This window comes from Neofelis nebulosa, chromosome 2 (assembly GCF_028018385.1).
Source record: "Neofelis nebulosa isolate mNeoNeb1 chromosome 2, mNeoNeb1.pri, whole genome shotgun sequence".
NCBI lineage: Eukaryota > Metazoa > Chordata > Mammalia > Carnivora > Felidae > Neofelis > Neofelis nebulosa.
The window spans coordinates 59,320,146-59,334,950 of NC_080783.1; the positions used below are offsets into that span (position 1 = coordinate 59,320,146).

At 42.1% G+C, this 14,805-nt stretch overlaps 2 protein-coding genes across 2 annotated transcripts in view; one reads left to right on the forward strand and one right to left on the reverse strand.

The window, feature by feature from the left end:
- Positions 1–6,036: 6,036 nt before the first annotated feature.
- On the reverse strand, positions 6,037–7,541 carry LOC131490435 (myristoylated alanine-rich C-kinase substrate-like). Its single transcript, XM_058692778.1, has 2 exons — positions 7,468–7,541; positions 6,037–7,117 (listed from the first exon to the last, which is right to left on the reverse strand). Exons 1-2 carry the CDS (start codon positions 7,539–7,541, stop codon positions 6,037–6,039), a joined length of 1,155 nt encoding a protein of 384 aa, XP_058548761.1.
- Positions 6,559–14,805, forward strand: part of OLA1 (Obg like ATPase 1) — a 173,718-nt gene continuing 165,471 nt past the window's right edge. The window contains exons 1-2 of the mRNA XM_058713680.1: positions 6,559–6,749; positions 8,047–8,147. Of these exons, the coding sequence (XP_058569663.1) occupies positions 8,047–8,147 (101 nt within the window). The 5' untranslated portion in view covers positions 6,559–6,749. The remainder of the gene's footprint in view (positions 6,750–8,046; positions 8,148–14,805) is intronic.

The following is a 14,805-nucleotide window of genomic DNA, read 5'->3' on the forward strand; positions in this document are numbered from 1 at the left end:
AGAGGAGAATGGATTTTTCTTAAAATGAGGGGGCTGTGGGATGAGTAGGCACCACCAAAGTAACATCAGTCATGACTTTTTTCTAAGACTCATCTTAGAAAGAAGGGCAGCTTTGGTTGCAGTATTTCATATATTGATAAGAACAAAGTGATTTAGAAAGAATGCCCTTCATAGAATCTACTTGTGAATGGGGTGCCTAGGTGGCTCAGTTGGTTAAGTGTCCAAATCTTGATTTAGGCTTGGGTCATCATGTCACGGTTCCTGAGTTTGAGCCCCAAGCCAGGCTCTGGACTGACAGTGTGGAGCCAGCTTCAGATTCTCTCTCCTTTCCTTTTTCTCTGCCTCTCCCCACCTCACATGCATGCACATGCTCTCTCTCTCTCTCTCTCTCTCTCAAAATAAATAAACTTAAAAAAAAAAAGGAAAGGTAATGATATTGAAAAAACATCTACTTGTGAATATTGTTGGGCATTATCACTCTTCATCAATATCTAATTTTTTCTACTTTGGGGTACAAGGATTCCCTGCCCCTTGAAATTGGATGTGGCCATGTGCCTTATATTGGCCAAGAAATGTCACTTTGATATTGGAAGGATTTAGAGACTGAGCAGCCTAGAAGTGCCATGCCAACTCACGGGCCACTTAGAGGATCTCCAGGAGACTTCATCTAAGAGAAATACTTCTATTCTGTTAAGACTCTAATTTTGGAGTTGTCTGTTACTATAATCCAGCCTATCCTGACTAGTACCCTATTCTTTGAAATGAACAACACAAGTTCAAAATTGTAATGAAGGGGAAATATTTTGCAGAGCTCGTGTTAGTTAGTAGGAGAGGCTGTAAGTTCGGTAACCTAGGCCTATGTGCAACATCCCCCAATTTCCAGTTCAATTGATGAAACTCTTATGACACCCTTCGGTAAGTAATCTTCCCTTTCCATGACTAGAACATTAAGTGTCTTGTAAAGGTTAGTAAAAATAGTATTTTCATAAGCTCTCATTTTATAAGACCATTACGTATTACTAGAAAAAGATCAGTTTTCTTTGGTGCTTTCTTAGTGAACTAGGTGTGCCAACATTTATTACAGTTACGTACATTAGATCAGATGACTACTAATGCCACTGACTTCTTTCAGAATTATCAGACAGTGCTCAAACTGTTACGTTGAAAAAACGGCTCAGGAAGTATAGTGGACATAACTGGTGTTCTTTTCTTATACAACCCTGATTTTGCTCAGATACCTATCCATCTCCCACATAGCCATATGTCTGAGGAAGTTGATCTCTCTTCTAACGCTTAGGGTGGGCTGAATGGTCTAAGGGTAACTGCATTTCCTCTGCAAGTGTTTGGTTCAGGTATAGGCATGAACCCCAATTTTGCCCAGTGAAAGAAGACTGCTGGAGGGTTTCTGACATGTTTCCTTTTTCAAAAAAATTTATTTGTTTTGAGAGAGAACGCACGAGCACGGGAGGAGAGGGGGTATGGGGGAGAAAGAGTGAGAGCGAGCGAGAGAGAGAAAGCTAGAGAGCCCTCCAGCAGGGGAGGGGCAGAGAGAGAGAGAGAGAAAGAGAGAGAATCCTGAGTAGGCTCCTCGAGGTCACTGTAGAACCTGGTGTGGGGCTCCATCTCACAAACTGTGAGATCACAACCTGAGCCGAGATCAAGAGTTGGATGCCCAACTGACCGAGCTACCCAGGTGCCCCTGTTTCCTTTCTTCTAAGACAGGGCTATTAGAAGAGATGCTTTCTCCCCCGCTCCCAAACATAGTCATTTCTGGGTGTGTTGCCTGGAACTGCTATAGCAGTCTTCTTCTTTAGCCTGGGGATGACAACTGAGGAAGCCCAGAGAAGACAGCCTTGATACGGAAAGAACCAAGAGCCTTGAATATAGTATTGAGCTACAGAATCTGTTAATCCTGAAGTTCTCTCTGGACTTTGTTACACAGTATAAATTGCCACTGAATCAGAATTTCTGTAACTTGTCACTAAAAGCATCCTAGGTAAGTACATTAGTAATATATACATTTTTTTAGATTGGCATATGCCTTTTTATGTTGCCTCTGGGAAAATAGTATGCAAATTTTCTTTCAAGAATCCCTAAATCTTCATCTTTGGATTATGATAGAGATTAGATGACAAAACTCTAGTAGTTTCTGGGATGATAACTGGATTCTATATCTATTTATTTATTTTAAAATTTCATTTCATTTATTTATTTTTTTTAAAACATGTATTCATTTTTGAGAGACAGAGTGAAAGTGGGGGAGGGGCAGAGAGAGAGGGAGACACAGAATCGGAAGCAGGCTCCAGGCCCTGAGCTGTCAGCACAGAGCCCGACGTGGGGCTCGAACTCACAGACCGCGAGATCATGACCGGAGCCGAAGTCGGACGCTCAACCGACTGAACCACCCAGGCGCCCCTATTTATTTGTTTTAAAGTTTTATTTATTTAAGTAATCACCTACACCCAACATGGGGTTCCAAGTCACGGTCCCAAGATCAAGAGTCATATGTTCTTCTGATTGAGTCAGCCAGGCACCCTGGACTGTTTAATTAGTCAGCATTCTTTAAAAATTTTTTTTTTTCAACGTTTTTAATTTATTTTTGGGACAGAGAAAGACAGAGCATGAACGGGGGAGGGGCAGAGAGAGAGGGAGACACAGAATCGGAAACAGGCTCCAGGCTCCGAGCCATCAGCCCAGAGCCTGACGCAGGGCTCGAACTCACGGACCGCGAGATCGTGACCTGGCTGAAGTCGGACGCCCAACCGACTGCGCCACCCAGGCGCCCCATCAGCATTCTTTTAAATACTACGAGTAATTCCAGAAGAGAGAACAGTTGATTAAACATAAGTTTTGCTTCACAGGTAACTTACGGTCCAGTTGCAAAAATTCAAAATCATGCTCTGTTAAGTGGAAGAATGAAAACTAAAAACCTGCTTCTTTGCTGATGCCTTGCAGTGTGTGTGTACTGTTTTTCATGAAACAGAGAAAGGGGATGATTAAGCACTGCCTGGTTCATAAGAAGTCCTGAAAGTAAGGACAATCAAGGTGGGTTATTACACATCTTCAAATTGTAATACAAGTACCTAGGCATCCTATAGATTTTTTACCAGGTTCTTATATAGTTATTTGTATAATGACTTGTTTATCTAACAGATTGCAAGCTCCTTGAGGGCAAAGAGCATATTTATTTTGTTCTTCACTGCTTCAAAGCCTAGAGCAGTGGCATGGGGTAGGTATTTAAGAAAATAATTTTATATGAACAACAAAAAGTGAAGAATAGGATATTCTAAATATATGGGGACTATTTTCTGGACACTGGATATATGATAGAAGTTTAATGTAGAGAGAAAAATGTGATGTAGGTAACAGAGAAAAAATGCTACTTAATAACTGGATAGGGTACCTGAAAAAATTGAGACATAGTTGACATATAACTATTTAAGTTTAAGGTGTACAAAGTGTTGATTTGATATACAAATATGATTACTACCACAGCCCTAGCTAACACTTCCATCACCTCACACAATTATCATTTCTTTTTTATGAGAACATTTAAGATCTAGTCTTTTAGTAACTTTCAAGTATATAATATGGTATTAACTATAATCACAAGGCTGTGCATTAGATCCCTAGAATCTTCTAACTGCAAGTTTGTACCCTTTGACCAAAACCTCCCCAATTCTCCCATTCCCTGGGGTACTTTCTTTTTTGCAAGTGGTTCCCTTCCCCCCTAAAGTTATTATCCGTTTGTCTCATTGAGTCTTCATTTGTCATGTGGAATAGTAGATAGCCTGTGAAGATCTTTCCTGAGAACTGCCTGTTTTAGTAGTAAAGGTCATTCATAGGGCTGTTTCCACTATATGACCTCTACCTGCTTGGCCAAGGCTGACTGGGCCCTTGCTAGAACTTTACCTAAACTGGGCCAGTCAGATTCTCTATCTTGTTAATATGAATTGACCCCCAGTGACTGAGTTGGAAATAGAGTCCTGTTATCAGGTAACTCAGCAGTAGCAAATGGCCTCTCCTGAAAGTCTGCTTAGCTCACTGAGATCTGTGTGACCTGCTTTGTCAAGACACTTTAAAAGGTGGTCAAAAGTGCAAGCAAGAAAGATGTAACTGCAAATAGAAAAACAGATGATTGACTCAAGGACTTGATAGTGTGAATTGAAGGGAATGGGTAGATGTGAGAGATACTGAGATTGAAAAAGTAGCTATATTTGGCTAAAAGACAGTGATAAGTTCAAGATGATTCTACTACTCCACGACTGGGGAACACTTTCAATTAGTAGTGGAGTGGCTGGTTGCTGGGCAGAGCAGGCTCTCTGGGATTTTTCAGCTTTTTAAGTAATGGTTCCTCTCTGTTTCCATAAGCAGTAGTGTGAAAACCAACTATAGAACCTCACCACTAAAACAGCAGTAAATGATTAGGAATTACTCTGTTAGGACTAGTCATAATTTTATACTGATGGTGGGTACAAAATGTGGGCTAGTTAGCTCCCCTCTGTTTCATAGCTAGAGTGTACTCAGATACCTGTTTTATAAATGTATGGTTCAGGGGCACCTGGGTAGCTCAGTCAGTTAAGCGTCTGACTTCGGCTCAGGTCATGATCTCATGGTTTGTGGGTTTGAGCCCTGCATTGGGCTCTGTGCTGACAGCTCAGGGCCGGGAGCCTGCTTCAGGTTCTGTATCTCCTTCTCTCTTTGCCCCTCCCCTGCTCATGCTCTCTCAAAAATGAATAAACGTTAAAAAAAAAAATTAAAAAATGCATGGACGTGGCAACAAGGGAGCTAGATTGAGAGAATATAAACAGTGCATGTTTATGAATGATATTAAAAAAATCAAATCAAGTTGCCTGTGTCTTTGAGAATTCCAAATTTACAGAAACAGCTTTTTAACCTACCTCAGTAGATCATTTTCATAGGGCTAAGAAAAACCTTAGTGCTGGGGTTCCTGGGTGGCTCTGTGAGTTAAATGTCTGACTTTGGCTCAGGTCATGCTCTCATGGTTTGTGAGTTCGAGCCCTGCCATCAGCTCTCTGCTGTAAGCACAAAGCTTGCTTTGGATCCTCTGTCCCCCTCTCTCTGTGCCCCTACCCCACTTGTTCTCTCTCAAAATAAATAAATAAACTTAAAAAAAATTAAAAAAACCGTAATGCAATTTTATTATAAATAATGGCTCAGTTGTTGCTTATAAGGAGTTTATATTAGAAAAAAATTTGGCTTAAAGGGAACAGATCTTTCAGTTAGATTGGGTCTGAAATCTGGCCTCTGTCATTTACTAGTTGTGTGACATCCAAATTACATTGCCTTTCTGATATTGTTCCCTCATCTATAAAATGGGGATAGTAACCAGCTCATATTTTTTCCCTTTATTATGAATATCTTTGCTTTTTTATTTTTCAGTAGTCTCTACAAGGGGCTCCAACTTACAACCCCCCCCCCCCCAAATCAAGAGTCACGTGCTCTACCACTGAGCCAGCCAGGCGCCCCATGAACTAGTCTCCTTGAAAGAAGCTTCTAGGGTCACAATTTTGGGAAAGGTATTACATTCATTGCAACAAATACTTGAAAGTTTACAGAAGGAATTCCTTCTACAGATAGAGCTCATGGTGTAGTATGTGTGGGTGAGATCGGATGAAACCCCAATATTAACAATACCCTTTATGGACCACTTATGAGCCCCTCCTGTATGTGCCAGGTACTGTTGTTGTAAGCTTTACACATATCTCGTTTTATCCTCATAATAACCTAAGGTGGGTCTCAGTAGTCTCACTTTTATCAAAGAGGAAATTAAAGCTCAGAGAGGTTACTTTGTCCAGGGTCACAAGTAGTGGAATCCAGATGGGAACCTGTTTCCCAAATTCCAAAGCCCCTTGCTCATAACCATCCAGAGGAAAAGTAGGGGAAACTGGCTCTATTAAATGCATTCTTTGATCCAGTGCCTGTAAAACGCCTGGACAATAAAGTGATGAAGGAGTCCTTAGATCACAAGCTTCCCTTGGCCCTTTTTTTTTTTCCCCCTTTAGTTAAGTTTATTTAACAGCTTCTCACCATTTGGGTTGACTCAAGAAAGTTATAAGAAAAGGATGGCAAGCTGGGGTCTTGGCCCCGGAGAAGTCGGTTAGCAGCCAGGAGGTTAGCAGCCAGGAGGTCCGCAGGTTTGGCACGGCTGTTCGCCAGACTTCGTGAGACCCGTCTCGGGGCGGGCGGTCTGGCCGAGGGCGCTTCGAGGTCCAGCGGGTGAAATGTGCGGCTGCAGGCCAACGAATGAGCGTGTGCGGCAACGCCGGGCGCGCTCCGGGAGGGAAGCAGAGACCCGGGTCCCAGGAGCTCCACGTGCTGAGAACGGAAGACGCGCGCTCCCGGGGCCAGCGGAGCGGGAGGGGGGGATGAGTTGGGGAGACAGACGGGCTCCAGCTCCGGCTCCTCCTCCCGCCTGCTCGGGCGCCGCGCGACTCCTCCCACCCTGCTCCCGCCTCCCGGCTCGTCGGGCCAATGGACGGGGTGGGCAGGAGCGAGGGGCGGGGCGGGGCCCGCGATCTGCGCGCAGGTGCCGCCCGGCGCCCGGCCCGCCCGTTCCGCCGCCGCCGCCGCCGCCGCCGCCGCTACAGCCGCTACCGCCGTCGTGCGTGCTGCTCCGCGGAGGGGCCGGGCCTGCGCTTTCTCCTCCTTCTTCCCCTCCTCTCGCTGCCGGCAGTACTCGTCTACCCTGCCGCTGGGACCCCGTGTCATCGCCCGCCCCGAGCACGGTGAGTCCGTCAGCGAGCCCGCGGGTGCCCCCTCCGCCGAGTGTTCGGCGCCCCAGCTCGTGGCCCTGAGGCCGGTGTGAGGCCAGGGCCGGGTGGCCGGGTGGCCGGGATGGGCGAGGGCAGCGGGAAACGTGTGGTGTGTGGATGAATGAGGCGCTCTTGGACTAGGCCGCGCGTCCCGAGAGCGGCCCACGCCTCCGCCCGGCACACTGGGGAAAGCCTTCTTGAGAGGCCGGGATGGCCAGTGGCCCAGTCCACGGGGGTAGATGTTGGGTGGAGGCCCGCTTTGGCTGGGCTGCTGGCCACCCCTCGGTAGGAGGCCAGAGGACTGGAGAGGCTCTGCTCTTGCAGAGGCCTGGGCTTTGAAGCTGGGAACAGGTGTGAGTTAAGACCCTGAGAAGGGAGGTCCCTGGCCCTAGGGGTCAGAGATCAAGAGCCTGGAATACCACTTGTGAGCAGGGCGTCAGTGTGGCCGCTGGAGGTTCAGCAGGCGCCAGAAGACAGGGACAGTTTTAGTTCCTAGTTTGTAGAACGTGAGGTTGGTAGTCCTCATGAGTTCAGCTTGCAGTAGTAAAGTGGGATTAATTCTGCACGGAGGAACTTGGAGCCAGATTAGCAGGGACCTAGAAAGTTTCAGTTTGTAAATAAAAAGAGTTAGTGGATTCATTTAGAACTAGAAATAACCAGAGCGTAGATTCTGGAGGTTGCTTATGAGGACCCTTGAGTCGTATCTACAGTGCCAAAGGTGGGAGAGACGTGGTCGCCAAGACTCTGATACTGGTGTGTGCTCATCCGTGTGAAAATGGTGCTTGTGGGGAAAATGGGAAAGAATGGGTTCCAGGTACGAGGAATGGTTTGGGGGGAGGTGACTTGGTTGCAGGTTGTACTAGAATGGATTTTCTTTGACTCTCTTTTCTCTATTCCTGCTTCTGAGTGCTTTCATTCTTGTGACCTTATATCTGGTTAAGAAAGAAAGAATTTTGTGAACAATATGGTTGGAAGATTGGCAGCTAAATTTTATTTTTGATTTATGGTGTCACATATTTTTAGATTAAGCTTTCTGGGACTTCTTAGGAGTGACTGCTTTGACAACTATCAGAATCAGACCTGTTTCTAGAACTTTTAAAATACTTTTTAAAAAATAAAGTGGATTTAGCTCTGTGTCAGTTTTGGATTGGTATATACAGTATGTTTTATTTTAAATCTGTTATTCAGTAATATCTTTTGTGTGATGAAATGTTTTTGGTTAATGGGGATAGTAAAAGATTTTGTTTATATATATGTTTTGACATTTCAGATGCCCCCCAAAAAGGGAGGTGATGGAATTAAACCACCCCCAATCATTGGAAGATTTGGAACCTCCTTGAAAATTGGTATTGTTGGATTGCCAAATGTTGGGTAGGTGAATGTTGTTGGGCTTTACTCTTGTTCATCTTGTAAATATTTTGGGTCTTGTTGTAGAAATGGGAACTTATGTGGTAATTAAAACTTAAATTGCATGGGGCGCCTGGGTGGCTCAGTCGGTTAAGCGGCCGACTTCGGCTCAGGTCATGATCTCGCGGTCTGTGAGTTCGAGCCCCGCGTGGGGCTCTGTGCTGACAGCTCGGAGCCTGGAGCCTGTTTCGGATTCTGTGTCTCCCTCTCTCTGACCCTCCCCCGTTCATGCTCTGTCTCTCTCTGTCTCAAAAATAAATACACGTTAAAAAAAAATTAAAAAAAAAAAAAAACTTAAATTGCAAAGAGGCTGGGAAGCTGGAATATTAATGTTGCAAAACAAGGTTTTCATTTGGATGTATTTTATTTTTGGCTTTCTATACAGATACTGTGTTCAAACGAATTACTTATGTTTGTTTCCCTACACTAGACGAAGAAGCGATGAGAGTTGAAACATCAAGTTTTAGATCATCTCTGTTTGCTTGAAACACTGTTGGGAGACACTCAGTATTGAATTTAAGTGGAATTGAGGTAGTTTAAATTTGATTTTGATGCTTGCTGGTATGTAAGGTACCTACCTAGGCTGGCTGCCAGAGGCCATTATAGTAGGATGATTTAAGAAGTAGTTCTGAAAGCCCTACTATAAAGTTGATTAATTTTTACTGGAGAAAGAGGTAACAAGTTTGAGTTTAATATTGGAAGTTGCTAGATAAAAGGGTATCTATTATAAAGTGGCTAAATCTGAAAGTTACAGGAGCAAAACTTTGAGTTTTATAGTGTTTAAAGTTAAAACAAATCATTTATTTGCAAATAAGGCAGCGGTAGGAAATATATGTGGAGCTTATCATATAACCTGTGCACATGCAATTTGAATTTTTTTTTAAGGTTTATTTATTTTTTGAGAGACAGAGCACGTGTGGGGGAGGGGCAGAGAGAGAGGGAGTCACAGATTCCAAAGCAGACTCCAGGCTCTGAGCTGTCAGCACAGAACTCCACCACGGGGCTCAAACCCATGAACCAGGATCATGACCTGAGCCAAAGTCAGATGCCCAACCGACTGAGCTACTGAGGTACCCCTGGGTGTTCAGTTTACTTTTTTCATTATTTGTCCTATTTTGTTTAATGTTTATTTTGAGAGAGAGTGTGCGTGCGAGTGGGGGAGGGGGAGAGAGAGAGGGAGAGAGAGAATCCCAAGCAGGCTCTGTGCTGGCAGCCCAGAGCCTGATGGGGGGCTGGATCTCACAAACTGGGAGATCATGACTGGAGCTGATATCAAGAGTTGACTGCTCAGCTGACTGAGCCACCCAGACACCCCTGTCCTTCTATTTTAATACCTTTTACTAATCTTAAAATATAAAATGTCTCAAAACTGATGAGGGTGGACTAATGGTAACAGATCCAGTATGGATTTAAAAAAAAAATTTTTTTTTAATGTTTATTTGTGAGAGAGAGACACACACACACACACACACACACACACACACACACACACAGAGTATGAGGGGGGAGGGGCAGAGAGAGAAGGGCAGACAGAATTGGAAGCAGGCTCCAGGCTCTAAGCTCTGAGCTGTCAGCACAGAGCCTGATGCAGGGCTTGAACTCATGGACCATGAGGTCATGACTGAAGCGAAGTTAGAAACTTAACTGACTGAACCATCCAGGCGCCCCTCAGATCCAGTATGGGTTTATTAAGGTGAATGAATATATTTTGGCATGTGCTTTAGGCTTTTCGATTGGTGGCAAGTAGGACAACCATAGTTCTTTCATGTGTTCCTTGGAGCCCCTGTGCTAGAGATTTTTTAGTGAATGAAGCATGGTATGGCCAAGTAAGGCAGTTCTTAAATTCTTATAATGTAAAACATGAGCAAGTGTTGCTGTCCTAATTTCAATCTTTCCTGGAGCTGGAGAGGTTTGCATTTTGAAGGGGTTTCCTGCTGTGATATAGGCTGCTTGCAAAGTAAGACTAAATAGAGAGTGGAAATGTAAGCAAAACAAATAATTAAGCAAAGTACTGTAGGGTGTTGTCAATAAACTTGAAAGCAAGATATGATCATTATGTTGTGAGCTTTATTTCACCAGTAATACAGTTTTTAGATATTAACATATCTTATTTTAAAATCATTGCAGTCAGTGCAGCTTGGCTTTAAATGGGACTACTTTATTTAAAAAAAAATTTTTTTTTTTTTATCGTTTATTTATTTTTGAGACAGAGACAGGGGGAGGGGCAGAGAGAGAGGGAGACACAGAATCGGAAGCAGGCTCCAGGCTCTGACCCATCAGCCCAGAGCCCGACACAGGGCTCAAACTCACAGACCGTGAGATCGTGACCTGAGCTGAAGTCGGACGCTTAACCGACTGAGCCACCCAGGTGCTCCTAAATGGGACTACTTTAAACTGAGACATGTTAAGAAGTGTTTTCTATGTAAACATTTTAGTATTGGAACATAATGTAATCAGTGTATATGAAAATAACCTAAAAATATTTTATTATCCAGTATAAATGTGCTATTTATGCTTTTAAATTACATACCCACATCCCACTGTTATCCTACCTCCCCTGCCCCCCAGGTTTTATTGAGGCATGCTTTACAAATAGTGAAGTTTTCTCATTTTAATAATGTTCAGTTTGATTTTTGGCATTTGGGTTTGGGAGCACTCCTTTTAGTAGAGTGATTTTACATTATCTATATCAGGGTTTTTTTTTTGTTTTTTTGTTTTTTTTTTGTAAGATTACACAAGGTCTGGCTGTCTTAAGCAAGAAAAGAGACTTACTGGAAGGATAGAATTGAAGGACAAGCTGAGCAGACCTCAGGAAGAATGGGAACCAGGGTAACGCTGATAGAGATGGGTCCCTGTGGAGCTCAGCCGTATGAACTGAACTTCTGGTATTTCTTATCTCCTGCTGCCTCTGCAGTGATTCAGATTCCTGTATAAGGAAACTGACTGGACATGTCTACCTCTGGATAGGCCTATAAGAGATAGATTGGGGAGGGGGGTAGTTCTTTAAAAGCTGACCTGCTGATCAAAAGTAAGGACATTTGGTACCAAAACATCTAAAGAATGTCTTGATTTTTAGAGATCTGGACAAATAAGATTTTCTTCTTAGTATACATTAGGCTGATTACTTAGAAATGTAAAGGTAATATTTACAGCTGATAATAGCTGATTTTTATTGAACACTTACTGTATGACATTTACTATTCCGAGTGTCTTATATGCATTATTTAAATTAATCAGCTCTTTAATACCCCTTTGCCTCTGCCTGTTAGAACTTAAATTTTGGGATGCCTGGGTGGCTTAGTTGGTTAAGCGTCTGACTTCGGCTCAGGGCATGAGCTCATGGATCCTGGGTTCAAGCCCCATGTCAGGCTCTGCTGACAGCTGGAGCCTGAGGCAGTTTTGGATTCTGTGTCTCCCTCTCTCTCTGCCCCTCCCCTGCTCGTGCTCTGTCTCTCTCTCAAATAAACATTTTTAAAAAAAGGACTTAAATTTTTTGAAGGTAAGGGTTATATTGTTCTTGTTTATTGTTATATTTCTAGCACTTAGGCTGGGTATTAGGAATTTATTAGGCATTCAGGAATTATTTGTCAATTGGTAGTTTTTTTCCCCTTGATGTAGTGTGTAAGCCTAATGATAAGGACACATGTTTTAATGGCTGCTTTTAATGAAGTAGAAAGAATACCAAACCATGATAAGAAGATTTGGTTTCTAGATTTGTTTTGCCTCTCTCCCCCCCCTTTTTTTTAACCTCACTAAGCCTTTGTAAATTAGCTCCTCTTGGGCCAGGGTATTATTGCGGGTGTGTGTGTGTGTGTATATGTATATATATATAATACATATATACTATATATTGTATATATATTGTATATATATATTATATATGTATATATATATTCTTTATATATAGTCTATATATATAGTTTACATATATATGTTCTCTCTCTATATATTCTATATATATATATATTCCTTAGAACAGTTTTAGCTTTACAGTAGAATTGAGGGGAAGGCAGAGAGATTTCACATATGCTCCCTGACCTCATACGTGTATAGCCTCTCCTATTTTCAACGTTCCCCACCAAAGTGGTACATTTGTTGCAATTGATGAACCTGCATTGACACATGATTATCATCCAAAGTCCACATTATACACTTTTGGCATTGTATCTTCCATGGGTTTAGACAAATGCAAAATGATATGTACCTGCTATATATTTTCACTGCCCTAAAAATGCTCTGTGCTTTGCCTATTCACCCACCCTCCCCAAACACTAATCTTTTTACTGTCTCCATAATTTTGCCTTTTCCAGAATGTCATATAGTTGAAATCTTAAAGCCTTTTCAGATTGGCTCTTTTCACTTAGTAATATGCGTTGAAGTTCCCCATGTCTTTTCATGGCTTAAATAGCTCGTTTCTTTTTAGTGCTGAATAATATTTCATTTCTGGATGTACCATAGTTTATCCATTCATCAACTGAAGGATATCTTGGCTGCTTCCAAGTTTTGGCAGAAATGAATAAAACTGCTGTAAACATCCATGTACAGGTTTTTGTGTGGACATAAGTTTTTAGCTTCTTTGCGTAAATGCCAAGGAGCACAATTGCTGAATTAAATGTTTACTTTTGTAAGAAACTTGTAAGTTTCTTACTTTGTAAGAAGTGGTTGTAGCATTTTGCATTTCAGCAGCACTGTGTGAGAGTTTCTGTGCTCTGCATCCTTACCAGTATTTGGTGTTGTCAGTGTTCTGGAGTTTGGCCTTTCTAGTAGTTGTATAGTGGTATCCCATTATTAATTTAATTTGAGTTTCCTTGATGACATCTAATGTGAAGCATCGATCTTTCATATGCTTATTTGACATCTCTATGTCTTCTTGGTGAGGTATTTATTAAGGCCTTTGGTCCATTTACAAAAAATCAGGTTGCTTGTTTTCTTTTTTTTTTTTTTTAATTTTGTTTAACATTTATTTATTTTTGAGAGACAGAGAGAGACAGAGCATGAGCCGGGTTGGGGCAGAGAAAGAGGAGACACAGAATCTGAAGCAGGGTGCAGGCTCTGAGCAAGCTGTCAGCATGGATCCTGATGCGGGGCTCGAGCCCACAAACTGTAAGATCATGACCTGAGCCGAAGTTGGATACTCAACTGACTGAGCCACACAGGCGCCCCGTTTGTTTTCTTATTGTGGATTTTTAAGAGTCCTTTGTATATTTTGGATAACAGTTCTTTATCCGATGTGTCTTTTGCAAATACCTTCTTCCAGTCTGTGGCTTGTCTTCTCATTTTCTTGACATGCCTTTCACAGAACAGAAGTTTTTAATTTCAATGAGGTCGAGCTTTTCTATTATTACTATTTTATTTTATGGGTCATATCTTTGATGTATCTGAAAAGTCATTACCATACCCAGAGTCATCTAGGTTTTCTTCTTTAGGAAGTTTTGTTGTTTTGTGTTTTATGTTTAGGTCTGTGATCTATTCTGAATTAATTTTTGTGAAGGGTGTAAGGTCTGTATCCAGATTTTTTGTTTTTGTTTTCCTTTTTTGCATGTGGATGTTCAGTTTTTCCAGCCCCAGGTTTGTTGAAAAGCTTATCTTTGCTCTATTGTATTGCCTTTGTTTGAGAAACTACATTTTGGTATTCCAGACTTCTTTACCGTACATGGGGTAGCTCTTCTGGTTGCTACCACTGCGTGAGATGGGTCTGCTGAATGTTTTCTTTTGATTAACTTGGGTTATGCAGTTTTGGGTACAGAAGTGACATGTACTTCTTAGTACATCATATCATGAAGCATATGATGTTGATTTTTCACTACTGATGTTTATAGTAGGAACAATTTATAGAAGGACTAATGGAAATTCTGTCGGCTAGAATTCTGTTGTAAGGAAGAGCTCCCCATTTTTCATGTGTTTGATTATAATTTGTTTTTATCGGGATTGGATTCTTAGTTTATTCTGTTGCTTATAATCTGTTACTATTTTACTTATTTTGTTGTTCAGATTGCCCATATTTGGCCATCAGGAGCTTTCCTGTTCATTCATATTCCTTTTATTCTCTATTTTTTGAGTATTTTCTACTTTCTTTTACCACAGTATTTTCCAGGCTGTTGGTACTTTCTCTGCGCCAGCATTGGGATACACAAATTTTGGTGTAGACAGATGATTTCATCTCTTTTGTATACTTAGAAGTGGAATTTCTGCATTGTACGGTGACCTGTGTTTAGCTATTTGAGGAACTGCATAACTGTTTTCCAAAGTGACTGTGCCGTTTTACATTCCTACTAGCAGTGCATGTGAGTTCCAATTTCTCCACATTCACAGCAGTACTTACTGTTTTTTTATTATGGCCAAGGTGTAAAGTGGTTTTGAATTGCATTTCCTTCATGCCTAATAATGTTGAGCATCTTTTCAGGTGGTTATTACACATTCATTTTTATTTTTATTTTTATTTATTTTAATTTTTTTCAATGTTTTTTAATTTATTTTTGGGACAGAGAGAGACAGAGCATGAACGGGGGAGGGGCAGAGAGAGAGGGAGACACAGAATCGGAAACAGGCTCCAGGCTCCGAGCCATCAGCCCAGAGCCTGACGCGGGGCTCGAACTCACGGACCGCGAGATCGTGACCTGGC

What these genes read in the sequence shown, in the direction of transcription:
- LOC131490435 (XM_058692778.1), bottom strand. Translation starts at nt 7,541, where the DNA reads ATGAGCACACACCAGTATCAGAGTCTTGGCGACCACGTCTCTCCCACC. An exon ending in ACTGTAGATACGACTCAAGG is followed by an intron (nt 7,118 to 7,467) that starts GTCCTCATAAGC and finishes ACCTGTTCCCAG; the next exon opens with CTTCAAAGCCCAGGCCTCTG.